This window comes from Somniosus microcephalus, chromosome 2 (assembly GCF_052327205.1).
Source record: "Somniosus microcephalus isolate GS21.2 chromosome 2, FLI_Smic_1.0, whole genome shotgun sequence".
Classification (NCBI taxonomy): Eukaryota; Metazoa; Chordata; class Chondrichthyes; order Squaliformes; family Somniosidae; genus Somniosus; species Somniosus microcephalus.
The window spans coordinates 105,202,541-105,228,002 of record NC_140988.1 but is presented as its reverse complement, the minus strand read 5'-3'; the positions used below and the strand labels follow the sequence as shown (position 1 = coordinate 105,228,002).

The 25,462-nt window shown below is 43.9% G+C and overlaps 2 protein-coding genes across 4 annotated transcripts in view; one reads left to right on the top strand and one right to left on the bottom strand.

Annotated features, from left to right (window-relative positions):
• Positions 1-25,462, top strand: part of LOC147122854 (uncharacterized) — a 119,404-nt gene that overhangs the window by 76,499 nt on the left and 17,443 nt on the right. The gene's annotated exons all lie outside the window — the stretch shown is intronic.
• Positions 1,128-25,462, bottom strand: part of LOC147122855 (toll-like receptor 2) — a 40,052-nt gene continuing 15,717 nt past the window's right edge. Inside the window, exon 2 of the mRNA XM_085961306.1 lies at positions 1,128-4,367. Within this exon, the coding sequence (XP_085817432.1) occupies positions 1,940-4,357 (2,418 nt within the window). The 5' untranslated portion in view covers positions 4,358-4,367 and the 3' untranslated portion in view covers positions 1,128-1,939. The remainder of the gene's footprint in view (positions 4,368-25,462) is intronic.

The following is a 25,462-nucleotide window of genomic DNA, read 5'->3' as shown; positions in this document are numbered from 1 at the left end:
GGAGGAGTACTGATCCATCAGCGGAGGGAGGGGGGTAGGTGGTAATCACCAGGAGGTTTCCTTGCCCATGTTTGACCTGAAGCCATGAGACTTCATGGGGTCTGGAGTCAATGTTCAGTATTCCCAGGGCCATTCCTTCCCGACTGTATACCATTGTGCCAGTGGGACAGGACATACCCAGGGATGATGATGGAGGAGTTTGGGACATTGGCTGAACGGTATGATTCTGAGTATGGCTAGTTGTTGTTGCTTGATTAGCCTGTGGGACAGCTCTCCCAATTTTGGCACAAGTCCCCAGATGTTGTTGAGGAGGACTTTGCAGGATGGACTGGGCTGGGTGTGCCGTTGCCATGCCCATAGCCGGTGCAGAGGTTGATGCCGGGTGGTCCGTCCGGTTTTATTCTTATTGTTTCTCGTAGTGGTTTAGTACAAATGAGTGGTTTGCTAGGCCATTTCAGAGGGCAGTTAAGAGTCAACCACATTGCTGTGGGTCTGGAGTTACATAGAGGCAAGACCGGGTAAGGACAGCAAATTTCCTTCCCTAAGGACATTAGTGAACCAGATGGGTTTTTAAAATAATCCGATAGTTTCATGGTCACCATTACTGATACTAGCTTTTTAATCCAGATTTATTTAATTAACTGAATTTAACTTCCCAGCTGCCATGGTGCGATTTGAACTCACATCTCCGGAACATTAGTCCAGGCCTAACATAACCACTATGCTACCGTTCCCGTTAGTTGAGAAAATAGATTTAAAAATTGACATCCCCATCACTTTACCTGCGTCTTGAATTAGCCTGTTTTTTTAACCTCCATTACCCTACCTGAAAGACCACCCGAACTTTTAATCCTTCTTTGCATGAAATCGTACCACCTGGCATCTATCACAAACTGCTCTTTCACCAGGTTACACCAATTCCACGTGTTGTTCTGTCATGGTTTGCCTTATATTACCATTTTAAATTTCGTATACTTCTATAAGATCCCTCTCAGTCATCTTTGTTCAAAACCATGTTCATTTCTTTTATTATTAAATATCATTGTTGCATTTTGCAAATATTATACATAAGAGTATTTACAGAGGACAGAACTTATAATCCAAATACAAAGAATTTCCTCAATGCATTCTGTTAATAAAGATTTAATGGCTTAATGTTAAACTTTCAACACACCCACGCCAAACAGTAACCAGCTATTGATCTGAAAATGTTAATGTGAGTTAGATTTATATAAACAACAGGCAAGAAGCTACTAGCATGTCACTACAGTACTGAAAGAGGAAGTTTCTTTTCTGTGGATGACTAATTCACAAGAAGGGCATATCATTGGCATCAAAAGAGCAGAAGTTGACTATGTTATAACCTTGTGTCAATGGTTTGTATAATGCCCTTAAATGATAATTATGTCATTAATCTCCATTCGGCCAACTGAGGCACCCAACTAGTTGATATGGCTGCAAATGCTCGTAGTGCCACGATATTCCCTTGTAGTGCCCCAGGAAGGAGGGGGAGCACTTCCAGTAATGCTCCGCCTCCTGCTTGGGGAGCTACCACTGAATTTACAGTGCAGAGGCACTAACCTTTTTGGGGTGCTAAAAGTAGCACCCCGGCTAAGTTAGTGCCCCAAAGGAGGCGCCACCGAATTTTTCCCCCTTAGGGTCTTATGGAGCGGAGCAGATTTTTGAAAAACATGCAAAAAAATCAAATATACCTTCTGTGAGAAATATATATGAAAATATGTGTTCTATGTTCAGCATTGTTCTTTTTGCATTTTACTTCCTTTTTGTTCTGCATCCAGTAAAACAAAAAGAAGATCCACTTACTGGTAAATGGGATTTGCACCATCAACTGCTTTCCAATTATTCTTTTTGCTGTATAAGTCATCGAAAGCAGTATTCTCTCTATTTTTGATGCCCTAATTTGGTAATTGCAAGTATATTAATCAGTTTTGGACAGGTCCTGAGGATTTTCATGGGCATCAGTTAAGTTCATTTCTCCATTTAATGCTACTTTTAAAGAAATCCAGAAGTTCTGCTGTTCCACTTCATCCTGAGGCCATTCCAAATAGGTTTTTGTATTCATCAGTTTCCTAAGCTTGCAGAATCTCCGAGGAATGGTCTCCTTTGGGATCGTCTCCAGCAGAACAAGTATGGCTGTATCATTGTTCTCATCAAATAGACGGAAATGAGTATAGTCAAGCTCGTACTTGCACCACTCACTTTGGACAAAATGTTGAGACAAAACAAATAGGGTTTTCCTGCTTTTTTCAATGGACTCAATGATGTTGTCAATTATCCACTTCCCTGGGATGAAATCACGCTTATGAAGGCAGAGTGTCAGTGGTGGATGAACACTTTCTAACTCTCTTAACAAGAAACTTTCCACCCATTCGGAGTCCATCTCACTGTAAGAAACAAATGCATCATAACAAATATCAGTATTCCTCACTTTCTTTGGTTTCCTCTTTGCCTGCAGCCATGCCCAGGTCATTTGGATATACCAGATCCCATGATATTTGTAGCACATTATCCCAACAATGGCTACTGCCAAAGACATGCCAACAGACAGTAAGGCAACAGACAATGTCATGTGACAGTCAACGAAAGAGCGCTTAGTATTTTGCACCAACATTCCCCTGAGAGTTAGAGGTGAATCACATACATAGTTTTCTGGTCGGTCCAACAGTTGTACTGTTATGTGATGGTTCATGTAAAGCAGGAATTCACATGAACAAATGTAGTTATTTTTTCCAGCCTCCAAAGATTCGAGCTTCTTAAACGCCATGATTTCTTCACCTGTGAGTGAGATGAGTTTATTGCTGCTGATTTTCAGAACTTCCATCTTTGGTAAATAACTATCACCCGGTAAACTTTTAAACTTGTTATTGGACACATTTAGTTCTTTGAGAGAAGGCAGATTAACAGCAAAACTGCTGAGGTCATTGTTACTTAAATCCAATACCTCAACATTTGGAGGGACACATTGTGATATACTTTTTATATCACAGCTCGAAAGGTTTAGAAATTGTAGATTTTCAGACCATTTACATGAAGTCCTAGTGTCACTGAAGCTATTCTGGCTCAAATCTAAATGGGTAAGCGTAGAAAGTGTAGATAATTTTGGGCTTGTTGTACCGAGGGATCTCAAAATATTCTTTCTCAGAATAAGATAACGCAGAGAAGGCCAAGCTCCTGGACAAACCATTTCTCGCATAATTTTATCTCTGAGCAAATTGTGTGTTAAATCAAGATACTCCACACTTTTTAACTCTCTGGATACAGTGCAGGGCATCAGAAGCATATTTAGTTTTGTAAATGTTGCTGTTTTAATGGGTTCAAGTAGAGGACTAATACTTGAAAGTTCATAGAATCTATAAAAATGTTTAATGGATATATTATTTAACGTTAATGAATGAAGTAAGTTGATTTTTATTTTGTCTACCTTGGGCCATTTCCCAGTTCCTGAAAGCACACAGTCCTTCACTACTAGTTCAGATAATTTTGTGTTTTTTATACAATTTATAAAAGTAAATACAGTATTGTCGGTAAGAAAAGTATTTCTGAAGGTGAATTTCCTCAGCAATGAATTGCCTGGTACTGAAAATATCCGACTGTCAGTTTTGTCAGGAAATGTTAAGTCTCTCAGCTCTAAGTGGGTGGTGGATCCTGACAAATCTGTAAGAATCTGCTGAGCTTGGCCTGGTTTTTTCAGAAATGTGTAATTCAAACTCAAGACAACGTGACTTATATTTCTGAAAGAACTGAAACTTCCCTTCTGATACGAATCTAAATTCTTTGCTGTTAAAACAAACTCATCCAGATGTGTAATTCCTATAAAGTCATCTTCCTTTAGAAGAGACAGGGAAGGATTGCCAAATTCTAACCATCTGAGTCTTGTCAGTTTTGAGAAAATTCTCCCTGATCCCAGATTCTTGTAATTGTTCCCTAAAATCTTGAGGTATTGTAATTTGGAAAGATGTTTAAACCAATTCGGTAAGAGTTGGGTTAAAAGATTATCAGACAAGTCAAGGTAGTCTAGGTTTGTGTTGAGCTGGAAGGCCTGATCAGCAATAGACTGGATTCGATTTGATTGCAATAGAAGTCTTTTGAGCTTCACATATGTTCTGAAATCAGTGTCCTTAATCTGCGAGATGTTGTTGTGGGACAGGTCAAACCTGAATACATTTTCCAACACATGTGGAATATGCTCTAACTTCACCGAAGAGCAGTTGCAGAAGTTGTCAGAGTTGCATTTTTGACAAGCATTGTGTGGAGCGTCCTCTTCTGAGAAGGTTGCATGTATGAAAATACACTCGACAAGCAGGATCCACAGAGAGGGAGCTCTCATTGTTGTCATTCAGATGTGTCTGAAATGAAAAATACAAACAAAAAATAAACTTCTGTTCCAATGCTTTTAGTTGACAATCTGCATGTTTTATAGAATGCAAGAAAGTCTTTTATTGAATACTTACAGCTTCAAAAGTAATGCTGAACTATGAATAATCTCACTGTTAATGCCAAATGAAAGCAAAACACTTATTAAATCACTGTCAAGTCAAGACAGTTTAAATTTGAACTGATTTGAAATAGCTTTCCTAAATTAATAAGTTATAATTGAAATCAGGGCAATGTTTGCTTTTCAGATATGTGACTTGTGAGAATGCAATTTTGTTAGCAGCAATGAAATGTTATCAGCCAATCACACAGTAACTGCAGACATGGGGTGGGAGGAAATTCGGTTGGTTAGCACCTCCCGTTAGTGCCTCCAGGGGGCGCTAACGGGGCGCTAACGACTTACCGCCCCTGCACGGCGATTTTAGCGCTACCCGCAAAGTTCAACTGGCGGTTTGCGGTGGCACTAAACACTACCGCCACGATCTCCTGCTCTTGGAGATCGTGACGTCATCCAAGTGCGCATCGCCCCGGTAGTGCCCCAGACCGGAAATTGATTTTCGCCCCCTGCCTCAACACCTGCCGCTAGGAACGACAGGTAGAGGGGGACGGTTTGCAGTTGGCTGGGAGCTGGAGGGGCGCTATTTAAAGGCATGCGCTGCCTATTTTTACCTGTCGGCAATCAATTCTGCCTACGCAGGTTGTGAGAGGGAGATAGGCATTTGGAGACATTTCCGCAACCGCAAAGGCTACCACTCTCTGAATGTGCAGTTGGTGTGCAACCACAGTCAATGCCCACTATCTTGGCAGCAGCCACGATTCATTCATCCTGCACCAAACTGATGTCCTAGACCTCTTCCACCACCGCATCAAGCTCACGGCTGGCTCCCCGGGGACAAGGGTTATCCACTCTGCACCTGGTTAATGACACCGCTCCGTAACCCCAACACTCCTGCTGAGCTCACCTACAATGAGAGCCATAGTGCCACTAGGAACCACATTGAACAGACTATCGGTGTGCTGCAGCAACGGTTCTGGTGTCTTGACCACTCTGGAGGAACCGTGCAGTACTCCCCTGATCGAGTATCGGTTTTCATTGGTGCACAACCTCGCCATTCTGAGGACCTAGCCATTGCCATCAGGGATTGGTGGACCACCTCAGGAGGAGGAAGAGGGAGAGGAGGAGGAGGAGATGGAGGAGGTGGATGAAGAGGAGGAGAAGCAGCAACAATGTGGGAAGGAGGCGCTCAATGTTGCTTCTGCTAGGGCCGTTCATGAATGCCTCATTACACAGAGCTTCTGATGAATGAGAGAGAAGATGGCATTTGCGCAGACCAGCTACATCATTACAGCAGCTCGCAGCCAAAGTTCCAATGAGAAACATGAGGAAATTTGTAACATTTAAATTAAAACATTTATTATTCTGAACAACTGTGTCTTATTAAGCACAACCAATAACAAACAAACACACCAATTTATTAACAAACACAACTGGTACTTAGCACATCGAAATAATTCTTAAGATAGTGAACAATATATTTACAAACACATTCAACTTTGGTACAAACACTCACCCCATTTGGTCAAAAATATTTAGTTAGTGGACCTTCTTCAATGATCTCCCTCCCCTTCGCACCCACCCTACTGCTCCTCTGTAATGCGGCCCCAGTGGCTGCAGCAAGGCTGGTGGATGGCTGCTGAATCTCGGATCCAGAGACTGGAGATGGCCTTGAAGGATGCTCTCGACCAGCGCTAGGCCTGGAGGGCTCGGCTGCAGACAGCACCAACTCTGCATGGGTGGCAGCAGTCTGGGCTGGCTGTGTTACAGGCTGTGGCAAGTGCAATGGCAGAGTGGCAGTGGTAGGAGCAGGAATGCTGTCATCCTGAGAGAGGACAGAACCATCCTGCTCGACCAACACACTGCCACTCCCCCGGGGCAGAACCTCAGCATCAGGAGCAATCTGCTCGAGCACAGATTGCTGGCCTGCTGCGGCACCGTGAGTACCCCGGTGAACTGTGGGTGATCCAGCGATGATGGCAGCAATCAGCGCTTGCATGGCATCAACATGAGACTGCATCAGAGCAGTCTGAGACTGGATGGCACCAGCAATGACTCGATTCCAGCACAAAGCTATTGAATTGCCTCAGCCTGTGCTGCAATAGATGCTGCCACCACAACCATTACACGCAGCATGGGGTCTGGGTTCGCACGATCTCCCTGCAAGTCAACCATCCGCTTCAACGAGGCAAGGATAGGCTCGAGGGTTTGCGCGCAGATGAGAGCAGTGCTGGCGGCGGACTCCTCCATGCTCCTAGCCAGTGCATGCATGCTCTCGGGCACCCTTGCCATCATACCCATGAGCTCAGTGTGCATGCACATCACCTCGCAAACGAGACTCCAGGATGGTATGTTGCCTCCCTGATGCAAGGGTCAAGGATGTCTCGGGGCAGCTGCAGGGCATTGTGGAGGGGGGAGGGTGAACAGCCAGTTGCCGTGGTGCATATAGGTACCAACGATATAAGTAAAAAATGGGATGAGGTCCTAAAAGCTGAATATAGGGAGTTAGGAGGTAAATTAAAAAATAGGACCTCAAAGGTAGTAATCTCAGGATTGCTACCAGTGCCACGTGCTAGTCAGAGTAGAAATAGAAGGATATTTCAGATGAATACGTGGCTAGAGGAATGGTGCAAGGGGGAGGGATTCAAATTCCTGAGACATTGGAACCGGTTCTGGGGGAGGTGGGACCAGTACAAACTGGACGGTTGCACCTGGGCGGGACTGGAACTGATGTCCTAGGGGGCGTGTTTGCTAGTGCTGTCGGGGAGGGTTTAAACTAAAATGGCAGGGGGTTTGGAACCTGTGCAGGGAGACAGAGGAAAGGGAAGCAAGGATAGAGAAAAAGGACAGGAAGGAGAAAAGCAAAAGTGGAAGGCAGAGAAATCAAGGGTGTAAATCAAACAGGGCCACAGTAAATAATAATTCTAAAAGGAATAAGAGTGTTAAAAATTCAAGCCTGAAGGCTTTGTGTCTTAATGCGAGGAGCATTCGTAATAAGGTCATAGAGTTTTACAGCACAGAAAGAGGCCCTTCGGCCCATCGTGTCTGCGCCGTCCATCAATCCCTGTCCAGTCTAATTCCATTTTCCAGCATTTGGTCCATAGCCTTGTATGCAATGGCATTTCAAGTGCTCATCCAAATGCTTCTTGAATGTTGTGAGGGTTCCTGCCTCTACCACCCTTTCAGGCAGAGAGTTCCAGATTCCAACCACCCTCTGGGTGAAAAAGTTCCTCCTCAAATCCCCTCTAAATCTCCTGCCCCTTACCTTGAATCTATGCCCCCTTGTTATTGATCCCCCTACTAAGGGGAAAAGTTCCTCTTTATCTACCCTATCTATGCCCCTCATCATTTTGTACACCTCAATCAGGTCCCCCCTCAGCCTTCTTTGCTCCAATGAAAACAACCCCAGCCTGTTTAGTCTTTCTTCATAGCTGAGGCGCTCCATCCCAGGTAACATCCTGGTGAATCTTCTCTGCACCCTCTCCAAAGCAATCACATCCTTCCTATAGTGAGGCGACCAGAACTGCACACAGTACTCCAGCTGTGGCTTCACCAGCGTTTTGTACAGCTCCATCATAACCTCCCTGCTCTTATATTCTATGCCTCGGCTAATGAAGGCAAGTATCCCATATGCCTTTTTAACCACCTTATCTACCTGTTCCGCTGCCTTCAGGGATCTATGTACATGTACACCAAGGTCCATCTGACCCTCTGTACTTCCTAGGGTCCTACCACTCATTGTGTACTCCCTTGCCTTATTTGTCCGTCCAAAATGCATCACCTCGCACTTTTCAGGGTTAAATTCCATTTGCCACTTTTCCGCCCATCTGACCAACTCGTTTATATCTTCCTGTAGCCTGAGGCTTTCCTCCTCACAATTTACCACCCCACCAATTTTCGTGTCATCTGCGAACTTACTGATCATACCTTTTACACTCTCATCCAAATCATTTATGTAGATCACAAACAGCAAGGGACCCAGCACCGATCCCTGAGGTACCCCACTAGACACAGGCTTCCAGTCACAAAAGCAACCTTCGACCATCACCCTCTGCCTCCTGCCACTCAGCCAGTTTAGGATCCAACGCGCCAAGGCACCCTGGATCCCATGGGCTCTTACCTTCTTGACCAGTCTCCTATGTGGGACTTTGTCAAAAGCTTTACTGAAGTCCATGTAAACCACATCCACAGCATTTCCCTCATCCACACACCTAGTCACCCCCTCGAAAAATTCAATCAGATTTGTCAGACATGATTTACCCTTGACAAAGCCATGCTGACTATCCCCGATTAATCCTTGCCTCTCCAAGTGGAGACTAATTTTGTCCCTCAGAATTTTTTCCAATAATTTTCCTACCACAGATGTTAGGCTCACTGGCCTGTAATTCCCTGGTTTATCCCTGCTACCCTTCTTGAATAATGGTACTACGTTAGCTGTTCTCCAGTCCTCTGGTACATCCCCTGTGGCCAGAGTGGTTCTGAAAATTTGTGTCAGAGCCCCTGCAATCTCCTCCCTTGCCTCACACAACAGCCTGGGATACATCTCGTCCGGGCCTGGGGATTTATCCACTTTTTGGCCTGCTAAAACCGCTAGTACCTCCTCCCTCGCGATGCTAATATGTTCAAGTATGTCACAGTCCCCTTGCCCGATTTCTATGTCTACATCGTCTTTCTCCATAGTGAACACAGATGCAAAAAATTCATTTAAAACCCCGCCTACATCATCTGGCTCTACACACAGATTGCCACTTTGGTCCCTAATGGGCCCTACCCTTTCCCTGGTTATCCTCTTGCCCTTAATATACTTATAAAACATCTTAGGATTTTCCTTTATTTTGCTCGCCAGTGTTATTTCATGGCCCCTCCTCGCCCTCCTAATTTCTTTTTTAAGTATACCCCTGCACTTTTTATACTCCTCTAGGGCTTCCTCCGTCTTTAGTCTTTTGTAACTGCCAAAAGCCCCCCTTTTTTTCCTAATGCATTTTTGTATATCCCTTGTCATCCAAGGTTCCCTTTGCTTGTTGGTCCCACCCTTGACCTTTACAGGAACATGTTGGCGTTGTACTCTCTCTATTTCCCTTCTGAAAGCCTCCCACTGCTTTGATGTGGATTTTCCTATAAGTAGCTGCTCCCAGTCCACTTTGGCCAGATCCTGCCTTATCATATTAAAATCGGCCATCCCCCAATTTAGAACCCTTATTTCCGGGCCGTCATTGTCTTTTTTACCATGACCACCTTAAATCTCACCGAATTATGGTCACTGTCGCCAAAATGCTCTCCTACTGACACTTCCACCACTTGCCCGGCTACATTCCCTAGAATTAGGTCCAGTACCGCCCCCTCTCTTGTAGGACTTTCTACATGTTGGCTCAAAAAGCTCTCCTGGATGCACTTTAAGAATTCTGCACCCTCTAAGCCTTTCACACTCTGACTATCCCAATTAATATTGGGGAAGTTGAAATCCCCCACTATTATTACCCTATTATTTTCGCACTTCTCTGAGATTTGCCTATATATCTGTTCCTCTATCTCCCCCTGACTGTTTGGGGGCCTATAGTACACTCCCAGCAAGGTGCTTGCCCCCTTTTTGTTTTTAAGTTCTACCCATATGGCCTCATTAGAGGAACCCGTTAATATATCACCCCTCCTTACAGCAGTAATCGACTCCTTAATTAATATTGCAACACCCCCTCCCCTTTTATGGGGATGAATGGTGGATGAATTAGCTGCGCAAATAGATGTAAACGGATATGATATAATTGGGATTACGGAGACATGGCTCCAGGGTGACCAAGACTGGGAATTCAACATCCAGGGGTATTCAATATTCAGGAAGGACAGGAAAAAAGGAAAAGGAGGTGGGGTAGCATTGCTGGTTAAAGAGGAGATTAGCACAATGGTAAGAAAGGATATTAGCTCTGATGATGTGGAATCTGTATGGGCAGAGCTGGGAAATATGAAGGGGCAGAAAACGTTAGTGGGAGTTGTATACAGACCCCCAAACAGTATTGCTGAGGTTGGGGATGGCATTAAATGGGAAATTAGAGATGCGTGCAATAAGGGCACAGCAGTTATCATGGGTGACTTTAACCTACATATAGATTGGGCTAACCAAATTAGTAACAATATTGTGGAGGAGGAATTCCTAGAGTGTATACGGGATGGTTTCCTGGACCAATATGTTGAGGAACCAACTAGAGATCAGGCCATCTTAGACTGGGTATTATGTAATGAGAAAGGATTAATTAGCAATCTTGTTGTGTGAGGCCCCTTGGGGAGGAGCGATCATAATATGATAGAATTCTTCATTAAGATGGAGAGTGAAGTAGTTGACTCAGAGACTACGGTCCTGAATTTAAATAAAGGGAACTATGATGGTATGAGGCACGAGTTGGCTAGGATGGATTGGGGAACGTTACTTAAAGGGTTGACGGTGGATAGGCAATGGCAAACATTCAAAGATCGCATGGATGAACTACAGAATTTTTTCATTCTTGTTTGGTATAAAAAATTTTTAAAAGGTGACTAACAAGGGAAATTAGGGATAGCATAAGATCCAAGTAGAGGACATATAATTTGGCCAGAAATAGCAGCAAACCCGAAGATTGGGAGCAGTTTAGGATTCAGCAAAGGAGGACAAAGGGATTAATTAAGAGGGGGAAAATAGATTATGAGAGTAAGCTTTCAGGGAACATAAAAAATGACTGTAAAAGCTTCTATAGATATGTGAAGAGGAAAAGATTGGTGAAGTCAAGCGTAGGTCCCTTGCAGTCAGAATCAGGGGAATTTATAATTAAAATAGATAAGGGAGAACCAGTGGATGTGGTGTATTTGGACTTTCAGAAGGCTTTCGATAAGGTCCCACACAAGAGATTAGCGTCCAAAATTAAGGCACATGGGATTGGGGGCAAGGCATTGACTTGGATAGAGAACTGGTTGGCGGACAGAAAGCAAAGAGTTGGAATAAACGGGTCGTTTTCCGAGTGGCAGGCAGTGACTAGTGGAGTACCGCAAGGATCGGTCCTAGGACCCCAGCTGCTCACAATATATATTAATGATCTGGACGAGGGAATTGGATGTAATATCTCCAAATTTGCAGATGACACAAAGCTGGGTGGGAGGGTAAGCTGCAAGGAGGATGTCGGGAAACTCCAGTACGATTTGGACAGGTTGGGTGATTGGGCAGAAACATGGCAAATGCACTATAATGTGGATAAATGTGAGGTTATCCACTTTGGTGGCAAAAACAGGAAGGCAGATTATTATTTGAATGGCAATAGATTGGGAGAAGGGGAAGTGCAAAGAGACCTGGGGGTCCTTGTGCACCAGTCGCTGAAGGTAAGCATGCAGGTGCAGCAGGCGGTTAAGAAGGCAAATGGTATGTTGGCCTTCGTAGCAAGAGGGTTCGAGTACAGGAACAAGGATGTCTTGCTACAGTTGTACAGGGCCTTGGTGAGACCGCACCTTGAGTATTGTGTGCAGTTTTGGTCACCTTACTTGAGGAAGGACGTTCTTGCTATGGAGGGAGTGCAGCGAAGATTCACCAGGCTGATACCTGGGATGGCAGGAATGACGTATGAGGAGAGATTGTGTCGATTGGGCTTATACTCACTGGAGTTTAGAAGATTGAGAGGGGATCTCATCGAAACCTATAAAATTCTGTCAGGTCTGGACAGACTAGATGCAGGAAGGATGTTTCTGATGGCCGGGGAGTCCAGAACCAGGGGTCATAGTCTAAGGATAAGGGGTAAGCCATTTAGGACTGAAATGAGGAGGAATTTCTTCACCCAGAGAGTGGTGAACCTGTGGAATTCTCTGCCACAGAGGGCGGTGGAGGCTAGTTCAATAAATATATTCAAGAAAGAGTTGGATATATTTCTTGAGGCTAAAGGGATCAAGGGATATGGGGAAAAGGCAGGGACAGGGTACTGAATTTGGATGATCAGCCATGATCACATTGAATGGCGGAGCAGGCTCGAAGGGCCGAATGGCCTACTCCTGCTCCTATCTTCTATGTTTCTATGTTATAATGGGGAACAAAGAAATAGCAGACCAATTAAATACATACTTTGGTTCTGTCTTCACAAAAGAGGACACAAATAACCTCCCAGAGATGTCGGGGAACATAGGGTCTAATGAGAGGGAGGAATTGAATGAAATCAGTATTTGTAGGGAAATGGTGTTAGGGAAATTGACGGGATTGAAGGCCGATAAATCCCCAGGGCCTGATAATCTACATCTTAGGGTACTTAAGAAAGTGGCCATAGAAATAGTAGATGCATTACTGGTCATCTTCCAAAATTATATCGACTCTAGAGCAGTTCCCATGGATTGGAGGATAGCTAATGTAACCCCACTATTTAAAAAAGGTGGTAGAGAGAAAACGGGGAATTATAGACCGGTAAGCCTGACATCGGTAGTGGGGAAAATGCTAGAGTCCATTACAAAAGATGTAATAGCAGAGCACTTGGAAAACAGTGACAGGATCGGACAAAGTCAACATGGATTTACAAAAGGTGAATCATGCTTGACTAATCTGCTGGAATTTTTTGTGGATGTAACTGGTAGAATAGATAAGGGAGAACCAGTGGATGTGGTGTATTTGGACTTTCAGAAGGCTTTCGATAAGGTCCCGCATAAGAGATTAGCGTGCAAAGCTAAAGCACATGGGATTGGAAGTAAGGTATTGTCTTGGATAGAGAACTGGTTGGCAGATAGGAAGCAAAGAGTTGGAATAAATGGGTCTTTTTCCGAGTGGCAGGCAGTGACTAGTGGGGTACCGCAGGGATTGGTGGTAGGACCCTAGCTATTCACAATATATATAAATGATCTAGACGAGGGAACTAGATGTATTGGCCCAGTAATTCCGTTCCAAACGCGTGAGTACGGTCGGGGTACTCACGCGTCTGGCCGGAGGAAATGCCGGTTTTCAGCATGCACAGCGCATGCGGAGAAAACCGGCATTTCCTGTCCTCTGAACGAAGGGGTTCAGAGGCACAGCGCGTGCGACTGCACAGGCAGCGCGTGCGCAGTGAACTTCGTCGATTTCATTCATGGATTCAGTGAGGTTAAGTCCTTACAACTTACACATGAGAAAAGCATGTGTAAAGTTGCTCCAGAGGCTGCGGAGGAAGATATATTTTATCGTGGAGCTTCTGAAAGGCAATATTTTTGTTTGGGAAAGGGAGGAAAGTTATTTTAAGAAATGATGAGGTAAGTTTTAAAGTTTAATTTTTTTTTTTTAAACGTGTTTTCAGTACTGTAGGTAGAAGGAGCAATTGTGGCTGTGTGAATTGAATTTGCTGTGTTTATTAAATGTGAAAATGACTGTTCTAAAATGAGTAATGTAACATTTCCAACATTTTTAAGAAAGAAACTTTTCATCAGTAATATATTCTTTTAAGTAATTATGTATGTATGTCTGTATATATTCCTTTACGTATATGTATATATTCCTTTACTTATGTGTATGAATGTATGTATTTAATTATGATTTTCCAATAAGTTACTTTCTCTGAAAGTCATAATTAAATACATACATTCATACACATAAGTAAAGGAATATATACATACATATACGCAAAGGAATATATACAGACATACATACATAATTACTTAAAAGAATATATTACTGATGAAAAGTTTCTTTCTTAAAAATGTTGGTGTCATTTTCACATTTAATAAACACAGCAAATTCAATTCACATAGCCACAATTGCTCCTTCTACCTATAGTACTGAAAACCCGTTTTAAAAAACAAAAAGTAAACTTTAAAACTTACCTCAGCATTTCTTAAAATAACTTTCCTCCCTTTCCCAAACAAAAATATTGCCTTTCAGAAGCTCCACGATAAAATATATCTTCCTCCGCAGCCTCTGGAGCAACTGTACTCATGCTTTTTTCATGTGTAAGTTGTAAGGACTTAACCTCACTGAAAGCATGAATGAAACCGGCGAATTTTACTGCGCACACGCTGCCTGTGCAGTCGCACGCGTTCTGCCTCTGAACCCCTTCGTTCAGAGGACAGGAAATGCCGGTTTTCCCCGCATGCACTGTGCATGCTGAAAACCGGCATTTCCTCCGGCCAGACGCGTGAGTACCCCGACCGTACTCACGCGTTTGGAACGGAATTACTGGGCCAACATTTTACATGTCAATAAAATGAAAAATTTAACAATTGCACGATTTTCCCCCTCGCATCTGCGACTGAGGGTCCAAGGAGGTGCATTGCGCAAGAGGTCATCGTCGTACGTATCCTCACACTGTTCCCTTTCGGGAACTGTATGAAGTGGTGGAAGGATTTCTGGCCACGTTAACGCTCCTTCCGTGACCATAACCATCTTCATACCAGCCATTAGGGTGGTTAGTCCTATGGCGTGAGGGTTTTACGGGCTCCCACAACCCATCTGGGTTCCCCAAAGGGAACAGTGTGAAGACACGTATGACGACGACGTTGCTAAATAAATAAATGGAATGAAAAAAATTCTTTCAGGGCTTTTAAAAGTCTTTAAATTGCTTTAATTCTGTTTAAAACTACTTCAGATTCTTCAAAATAATGTAAACGTTTTTAAAAGTTTATAAAAGCTACCAAAAGCTTCATAAAAATACCAAAAACCTATTTGAAATGCTGCTCTGCATGTAAAAATGCTTTGCAGCTTGTGAGAAACATTGGGGGCGTGTCCTATTAAACTGAGACCTCAAGGGGCGTGTCTCAGTTGCACAGCACGCTACAGGCTTTGCGCTGGCTGCACTCCTGGGCGGCGTGACGTCAGACGCTGCCCGGGATTCTTCTCTTTCAAACAGGAATTCCAGGCGTCCCTGGAGGTGAACAGCAGGCACGTCGGGTAAGTGCAGATCGGGGGCTTGCACACGCGGCAAGCCACTGACCCGAATTTCTGCCCCATTATCTCCAAGTTTGCAGATGACACAAAGCTGGGTGGGCATGTGTGCTGTGAGGAGGATGCAGAGAAACTCCAGTATGATTTGGACAGGTTGGGTGATTGGGCAGATGCAAGGCAAATGCAGTATAATGTGGATAAATGCGAGGTTATCCACTTTGGTGGCAAAAACAAGAAGACAGATTATTATCTGAATGGCAATAGATTGTGAAAAGGGGAAGTGCAACGAGACCTGGGTGTCGTTGTGCACCAGTCGCTGAAGGTAAGCATGCAGGTGCAGCAGGCAGTTAAGAAGGCAAATGGTATGTTGGCCTTCATAGTGACAGGATTCGAGTACAGGAGCAAGGATGTCTTGCTGCAGTTGTACAGGGCCTTGGTGAGACCACACCTTGGGTATTGTGTGCAGTTTTGGTCGCCTTATCTGAGGAAGGATGTTCTTGCCATGGAGGGAGTGCAGCGAAGATTCACCAGACTGATACCTGGGATGGCAGGAATGACGCATGAACAGAGATTGGGTCGATTGGGCTTATATTCGCTAGAGTTTAGAAGAATGAGAGGGGATCTCATTGAAACTTATAAAATGGTAACAGGACTAGACAGACTAGATGCAGGAAGGATGTTCCTGATGGCAGGGGAGTCCAGAACCAGGGGTCACAGTCTAAGGATAAGGGGTAAGCCATTTAGGGCTGAGATGAGGAGCAATTTCTTCACCCAGAGAGTGGTGAACCTGTGGAATTCTCTACCACACAAGACAGTTGAGTCCAATTCATTAAATATATTCAAGAAGGAGTTAGATATATTTCTTAAGGCTAAAGGAATCAAGGGATATGGGGAGAAAGCAGGGACAGGGTACTGAATTTGGATGATCAGCCATGATCTCATTAAATGGCGGAACAGGCTCGAGGGGCCGAATGGCCTACTCCTGCTCCTATCTTCTATGTTTCTATGTGTTCATCGTCCTGATATCGAGGTCCTCATCTGAGTCCTGTGTAGCAGAACTCGTGCGCGCACTCACCCTGCAGGGAGATGGCCCCCGAGCTTCCCTTTCCCCATGGCGTTGCTGCAGCCTGCTGGGTCCCGGAGTTTCACCCACATCAGAGCCATTTCCTCTGCTCCCCTCCAGCGACCACATGGCCCCAGTGTCAGATGTCTCGCCCTCGGGAGACGCAGGCAGTGAGGCTCCGGCTTGGTGTTCCTGATCCTCTTCCATGTCACTACCACTGGGAGGCTGAGAGACAGGCTGTTCAGATGGTGGCTCACTATCTGAAAGCTTTAACATGAGGGGAGGGGGGCAGGAATGGAGCAAGGGATGTAGACAGTATATTTAGATGGAAAGTGGGAAGGGATCGTGTTGTGAGGTGGAAGTGGTATGAGAGGAGGGAGAGATGATGAACATACCGATGTGGGTGTGACTTTTATTAGATGGGCAAAATTGTTGGGTGAGTGTTGGGGATTTGACAGTTTATACCGTCTGTGCACAGAGTGAGGTTGAGATGGTGGCATGTAGAGGTATTTCAAGGATCTACTCACCCTGACCACCCAAGTGAGGTCGTTGAATTCTTGTGGCACTGGGTGTGAGTCCTTTGGATCAGGCTTCTGGACGCGACGTAATGGGCCACCTCCCTCCACATCTTTGTGAACTCCCGGGGCAATGGCCTCCTGCCAGTGTCTGGGAACAACACTGCCCGTCGGCGTTCCCCAGCCGTGACCAGAGCCTCCAATGCCTGGTCGTTGAACCGGCGAGCTCTCTCCCTGGGCCTCTGAGCAGCCATGATATTCCTGGTTCAAGAATTGCACCTCCTTGCCGGCCCAGGTCAAAAGCAGCAATGATCAAGGTGAGGCTGTGCAGCATGATTGAACCTCCCCTCTAAGAACTGGAAGACGCCAGTCTGTCTGAGTATTAGGTAATTGACAGCGCCTGAGCTTGAGTAGCGCTCTGAGGTAGCGCCCCGCTCCCCGACGTTAGCTCCCTAAGAGAAGTGTGTAGCACTTGACTTAGCGCTCCAACCACCTCCAGGGGCGCTGGAGACGGATTTCGCGGTCGCCGGTGCTAATCTGCCCTGGGCGCTAAAGTTTGCGGCCGGCCGCTGTTAGCGCCCCAAAATGGTCGATACCAAATTTTTCCCCCATGATCTCTTAATGCACCGAAGCAGCTAACAAGCCATTTTGCCAGTGTAAATGTTGAAAAGTTTGTTAATCCAACTGTGAAATATTCCATTTTTAAAGAAAATTCTGAAGGCTAACAGAGTTTTAACAGTGATGTCTGCTCCATAATGGATCAGTAAGTGGCAGTGCTCTACATTCTAATTCAATGAATAATAATTTAAGCAGTCTTTTTGCAGAGTGCATATTGACGCCACAGTGCCAGCCAATGAGTTGCTCTGTGCCAGCCAATGAGTTGCATTGTGCCAGCCAATGAGTTGCACTGTGCCAGCCAATGAGTTGCTCTGTGCCAGCCAATGAGTTGCATTGTGCCAGTGTGGTGATTATTCCTTGTTTAGTAAAAGTATTGTGATTGGTTGTTTGTTAACTGCCTTGGGATATATGTTGTAATCTCATTGGTAGTTGATGTCACATGATGTGTGGTGGCCACCTTAAATTCAGTTCTTTTCCAGCTTTGGTAGGGACTGGATGTGGAAAGATGTGCTGCAGATTTTAAAGTTAATAAAGCCTAGCTTTGGAAGGCAAATCTATTCTTTATTTCAATTTATTAACTTTATGTTAGAATGGAGCGATATCTTCAACCAGAACGATTCAAGGCTGACCCCAATTCTGCTGGAGTGGATGATAAATGGAAACATTGGTATTGTACATTTAAAAACTTTTTGGGCGTGTTGGATCAAGAGTCTCTAAATAAGCTGAATATGCTGATCAACTACATTGCTCCGGATGTATATAAATATATTTTGGACTGTAAAACTTATGAAGTGGCTATTTCTACATTGGAAAAGATTTTTGTTAAACCAAAGAATGAGGTATTTGCACGTCACCTTCTATCTGCCCGTAGGCAGCAGGTGGGAGAATCTTTGGATACTTATTTACAAGCACTTCGGTGCCTTAGTGTTAACTGTAATTATAAGGCCGTGACGGCTGAAGAATATAAGGAAGAATCGCTACGGGATGCTTTTATTAATGGATTACTGTCTAGATCAATTCGTCAGCGGTTGTTAGAAAATAAGACTTTGGATCTTAAAAGTGCTTTTGAGCAAGCTTCTACAATGGATGTGGCTCAGAGAAGTTCGGATTCTTATGCTCTTTTTAATCGGCCTGCGACTATGGTTTCGGCAGTTTCGGATGAAAAGGAATTATGTGGACTTAATGGGAGTGGTTTACTAGATTCTTAAACAGTTTCTACTTCGGCGGCTGTTGCCTCTAGGATTCAGAAGTGTTATTTTTGTGGGAATATCCGGCACCCTCGTCTGATGTGTCCTGCTCGGGAGGCTGTGTGTAGTAAATGCGGCAAGAGAGGTCATTATGCACGCGTGTGCAAATCATCAGGTTCAATTACCTCCTCCTCTCCTGGTGTGGGAGGGCCCTCCTCTACCACCTCATCCTCTGTGACTATTCAGCCTTTAGATAGGCCGTTTATTGCATCAATTTCTGCTGCATTTGCTCATGGCCTAAACAAAGCTATAGTTACGGCTCAAGTTAATGGGTTGGAAGTGAAGGCCCTTATAGATACGGGCAGTACTGAGAGTTTTATAAGTCTTCAGTTTGCGAAGGAGAAGCATTTGAAAATTTCGCCTGTTACGTATCAGGTGTGTATGGCTCAGACGACCCTTACTTCACAAATAGCTGGTTGTTGCTTTGTGAAAATGATTCTTCTAGGTAATACGTATACTGATATACGCCTATCTGTTTTGCCTAATCTTTGTGCGGATATTTTGATTGGACATGATGTGCTTCAGTTACACGAGTCTCTTAGTCTTTCATTTGGAGGGACTAAGCCACCTTTATCTATTTGTGGATTAACCTCTTTATCCATTCCTCCATTATCACTTTTTTCCAATTTGATGCCGGATTGTAAGCCAATTGCTACCAAGTCAAGAAGATATAGTAGTCAGGATAGAGAATTTATTAATTCTGAAGTTCAACGTCTCTTATTGGAAGGAATCATTGAACCTAGTTGTTCGCCTTGGCGAGCACAGGTAGTTGTCACGACTAACGAGAGACACAAGAAACGAATGGTGATAGACTATTCCCAAACTATTAATAGGTATACTCAATTAGATGCGTACCCTTTGCCTAAGATTGATGAGCTTATCAATAAAGTATCTCAGTATAAGGTTTTTAGCACTATTGACTTAAAGAGTGCTTATCATCAGATTCCTATTGTTAAGAAGGATCAACCATATACGGCCTTTGAGGCTGGTGGAAAGCTGTATCAGTTTTGCCGAATACCATTTGGTGTTACTAATGGTGTTGCTTGTTTTCAACGGGCAATGGATGCTTTTATAAGTGATAACTCCCTCTCTGACACCTTTTCATACTTAGATGACATCACAGTGTGTGGCAAATCAAGGGTGGAGCATGATTCTAATTTAAAAAGATTCCTTCAAGCTGCGGAAAAAGTTGGTTTAACTTTTAATAAAGAGAAATGTATCTTTTCGACGACTGAGGTAAATCTATTGGGGTATATTATCTCGGGAAACAAGATTAAACCAGATCCAGAACATCTGCGACCATTGATTGATTTACCTTGTCCTACTAATTCTAAGGCTTTGCAACGAGTTGTTGGACTGTTTTCTTATTATTCTAATTGGATTGCAAATTTTTCACGGAAGATCCGGCCTCTTATTCGGGTTACGACATATCCTCTATCATGGGAGGCCAGGACATGTTTTGAGAATTTTAAAAAGGATATTTTAGGAGCAGTTGTGCATTCTATTGATGAGCAGGTTCCTTTTGTGATCGAGACGGATGCTTCTGATTTTGCAATTGGGGCTACTCTGAACCAAAATGGAAGACCTGTGGCCTTTTTCTCACGTACTTTGAACAATAGTGAAAAAAGACATTCTTCAATAGAGAAAGAGGCATACGCAATAGTAGAAGCATTGCGTAAATGGAGATATTATTTATCGGGGCGACATTTCACGTTGGTAACTGATCAAAAATCTGTGTCCTTTATGTTTGATGTTAAACATTTTGGAAAGATCAAAAATGATAAAATAATGAGATGGAGGATTGAGTTGGCATGTTACCATTTTGACATAGTTTATCGTCCGGGGAAGGATAATGTTGCTGCTGATGCACTGTCGAGGGCTTATTGTTCTGTGATTCACGGAGATACGCTTATTAATCTTCACAATGCCTTATGTCATCCTGGGGTTACGAGGATGATACACTTCGTACACAGTAAGAATTTGCCCTTTTCAGTTGAAGACGTCAAGCGGATGACTTCATCATGTTCTATCTGTGCTCGGTGTAAACCGAATTTCTTTAAGCCTCAACGAGCTCATCTTATAAAGGCTACTTCTCCTTTTGAACGTTTGAGCGTTGATTTTAAGGGGCCTCTTCCTTCAACTACTCAAAACCGATATATTTTTACTGTTGTGGATGAGTTTTCAAGGTTCCCTTTTGCTTTTCCTTGTGCAGATGTATCAGCTGCTACAGTTATCAAATGTCTGACTCAACTTTTTGTCATCTTTGGGATGCCTGCGTATATCCATTCGGATCAGGGAAGTTCTTTTATGTCTTCCCAGTTGAAGGAATACCTTCAGAGTCGGGGAATTTCTACTAGTAGAACTACCCCGTATAATCCCCAGGGTAATGGACAGTGCGAACGATACAATGGGGTGATCTGGAAGGCAGTTATGTTGGCTTTGACATCCCGGAACCTTAAGAATACACAGTGGGAAATGGTACTGCCTGATGCCCTGCATTCCATTAGATCATTGCTTTCAACGGCTACTAATGTGACCCCCCATGAAAGGCTCTTTAACTATCCGCGGAGATCTACTACGGGATATTCGGTACCTTCATGGCTTACTATGCAGGGACCTGTGCTGCTTTGACGCCATGTTAGATTGTCAAAATATGATCCTTTAGTGGAGGAGGTGGAGCTGTTGGAGGCAAATTCCCAATATGCTCATATTCGATTCCAAGATGGGAAAGAAAGTACCGTTTCAATTAAAGACTTGGCTCCTTGTGGTGGCCAGCCCTCTTCTGAGGATATTAACAATAGTCATGATTTAGATAATGTGGATGCTGTTACAGATACTATGAATGTCTCCAATCCGATTGCAGATAATTATACTTCTATTAGTCAGCCCTTGATGGATGTTTATGACCGTCCCAGTTTACCTTCTGATGGGATTTCTAATCCGGAAACCGTTGAAAATCGGGATATGGATAGCCTTCCTGCTGAAGATACTTCTGTGCCTTCTGGTGTGGGAGGGCAAGGAATTTCACCAAGGTTAAGAAGGTCGACACGAACAAGATATCCGGTCGACCGATTGAAAATGGACTTTTAAATTGATAGTAATGTTTTAAAATTGTTGAAATATTATATTATATTGTTTTAGTTGAGAGATACTTAATACTTATGTGCAATGTTATTATTTGTTGTTCACTTAGTATTGTGTCATGTAAACAGTTTTACTTTTGTTGTGCATAGTTTTAGTTGTAAATAATTAATTATAAATTGTAAAGGTTATTAGGTTGGAGTATATTTTAAAAGGAGGGGTGAATGTGGTGATTATTCCTTGTTTAGTAAAAGTATTGTGATTGGTTGTTTGTTAACTGCCTTGGGATATATGTTGTAATCTCATTGGTAGTTGATGTCACATGATGTGTGGTGGCCTCCTTAAATTCAGTTCTTTTCCAGCTTTGGTAGGGACCGGATGTGGAAAGATGTGCTGCAGATTTTAAAGTTAATAAAGCCTAGCTTTGGAAGGCAAATCTATTTATTTCAGCCAGCCAATGAGTTGCTCTGTGCCAGCCAATGAGTTGATCTGTGCCAGCCAATGAGTTGGTCTGTGTCGGCCAATGAGTTGGTCTGTGTCGGCCAATGAGTTGGTCTGTGTCAGCCAAAGAGTTGCACTGTGTCGGCCAATGAGTTGGAGGCGGGGCAGGATTTGCGGCAAACAATCTATTTTACAGCAAACAGAGTCTATTTGCATCTTTTTGTCTTGGTAGGGGACATCTGGGGGTAATTTTCAACTTCTCTGGGGACAGAAAGCTGGTGGTAGTGGATCGGCCACCTATTATACACCCTGCCTAGGTTTTCTGTTCCATTGACAATTACCCCTGCTATTTCTACAACTTGAAGGACCAAGCTGAGGGTCTGGAAGAAGGTGCACATGAGAATTCCACAGGGTTCAGTGTTGGGACTGTTGCTTTTCACCGTCTTTGTCCATGATCCATGAGAAGGCCTTGGGGAAACTGTCTGCAATTTCACAGGTGCTACAAAGATTTGTGCGGGTGTTAGAATCTTAGGTGAGAAAACAGATTACAGGTGGATCTAGAAGTAATGGGTGAATGGGCCACATCTGGCAGATATCATTTAATATAGTTAAATGTTGTGTCATGAACATAGGTAGGAGAAATGCCAAGTGTACATTATTCAGGGTTACATACTTAATCTTGTTGAGCAGCAAAAGAACCTGGGTGTTAGAGTGTATGAATCTCTGAAGGTCCACAGTCAGTGCTGTGAGGCTATTGTTAAAGCAAGTAGAGTCTTGGGCTGTATTAACCAGGGTGAATAAATACAAAACCAAAAATACTATGCTGTTTGTGCAAGGCCTTTGTTAAACCTCATTTAGAATGCTGTGTCTGGTTTTAGTCCGCTCATATTGTGAGGGATATAAAGGCACTGGAAAAGATTCAGAGGAGAGCCATTATATTGATACCTAGTTTAAATGTCCTTAAATGCTACAGTAGGCTTAGAGAGATGGACTTTTTACTCTCGTAAAACATAGATTTTGAAGAGATTTGATTACGGTCTTTAAAATACTGAAAGGATTAGATTGGGTCCATGTGGATGAGCTATTTGAGTTGAATAGGTTAGGGAGGACCAGGGGACACGAAAATAAGTTGCAGAAGCAGATAGCTAGGTTAAATGTCAAGAAGCATTTCTTTTCACAGAGTGTCATCGACCTATGGAAGAAGTTGCCAGTCCGTGCAGATGAGTTCCTGAGCATGGCCGACATAACTGCATATGGAGGGTGGGTGGGTATTGGTGGAGATGTCTCTCAGTCACTGTGGTGTCCTGGAAATTGTTTAATCACCTTTTCTGGGTCCGAGAGGAATTTCTCAGAGTTTATTCTAAATTGGCCTAAGGATTTTGCTTTTTTCTTCATCTCTCCTTGGAGATTGCATGTCTGGTGGTGGAGGGGGGCAAGGGGAGGGGGAGAAGGAGAAGGATTCATGGCCGACAAAAGTTACAACACAACAACAACTTCAACAACAACAACAACTTGTATTTATATAGTGCCTTTAACGTAGTAAAACATCCCAAGGCGCTTCACAGGAGCGTTATCAAACAAAATTTGACACCGAGCCACATAAAGAGATATTAGGGCAGATGCCACATAAGGAGATATATGGGCAGATGACCAAAGGCTCGGTCAAATAGGTAGGTTTTAAGGAGTGTCTTAAAGGAGGAAAGAGAGGTAGAGAGGTGGAGAGATTTATGGAGGGAATTCCAGAGCTTAGGGCCTTGGCATCTGAAAGCACGGCTGTCAATGGTGGAGCGATTAAAATCAGGAATGCTCAAAGGGTCAGAATTGAAGGAGCGCAGATATCTTGGAGGGTTGTAGGGCTGGAGGGGATTACAGAGATAGGGAGGGGCAAGGCCATGGAGGGATTTGAATACAAGGATGAGAATTTTGAAATCGAGGCAGTGCTTAACCGGGAGCCAGTGTAGGTTGACGAGCACAGGGGTGATGAGTGAACGGGACTTGGTGCGAGTTAGGACACAGGCAGCAGAGTTAATAGATAAGAGTATAAGAACATAAGAAATAAAAGCTGGAGTAGGTCATTCGGCCCTTTGAGCCTGCTCTGCAGTTCATGGCTGATCTTCTACCTCAACTCCAGCTTTCCGCACTATCCCCATATCCCTTGATTCCCTTAATATTCAAAAATCTATCGATCTCTGTCTTGAATATAGTCAATGAATAAGGCCGGAATTGTGCGGGGGTTCAGCGGGCGCGATCGGTGGCGGGTCGGGTGGGAAAGTCGCCTTTTTTCACAGTGGGCTGGGAACCCACTGTGAACCCGCTGCCACGCGCCTTTCCCAATGTCGGGTCAGTCAGCACTGAGCAAACCCAACACGCAGTGGCAGGGGACCCAATTCAGGTAATTAATGGCTTGTTTAGAGCCAGTTAAGAATGATTTTCAGCTCACCTTTTGCATTTGCCAGCTCGCCCACGGGTTCCACGCTGGTCATGGACCATGTCTGTCAAGCTGAAGCAGGCGTTCAGTGGCCATTGAATCAGCTGTTGATTTGACAGCTTCAAATGTAAAGTAAAAGCTCCCACCTTACAGAGATATCTTCCCTCAGCCACAAGTTCTTCTTTATCGCATTTCCACAACAGATTCACCGTGCTGCAAGTCTTTACACAAGTATCCATCCAGTCTGACCTCATTACCTCTCTCACCATTGACAGATTGCTTCCGTCATCTCTACTTCACCTGCCATCTATTCCATCAGCATGGGTGCCCTTTATAACCTCTCACTTTGTTCCTCAGAATCCCACCATGATCAGCCCCAACACCAGCAGCACCAGGCACACCAGCAGCAACAACACCAACATTCTCCGCAATCAACGGATGCTGCACAGGACAGAGGGCATCAGCACCCAACCACATTGCTGCCCGGGATGCCAGTGATGGCCTCACCATGGCCAGATTTACTTCACTTAACACTACACCCTGGCTGCCACATGATGCGCCAGGTTGGCACCACCCCACACCAACACCATAAAACATCCCTACAATGTCCAAGCCATTCCTTTCACACTCATCGCCATTGTGGGGGATACCATTATGTCTCACCATTCACTGCAACTCACTAAGCCACTTCCAAAGGTACACTCAAATCTGTCCAAGAACGCAAAGTGTTGAAAATAAAGATTTCACTGTTTGACACCACATTAACAGAAACTTTACATGAA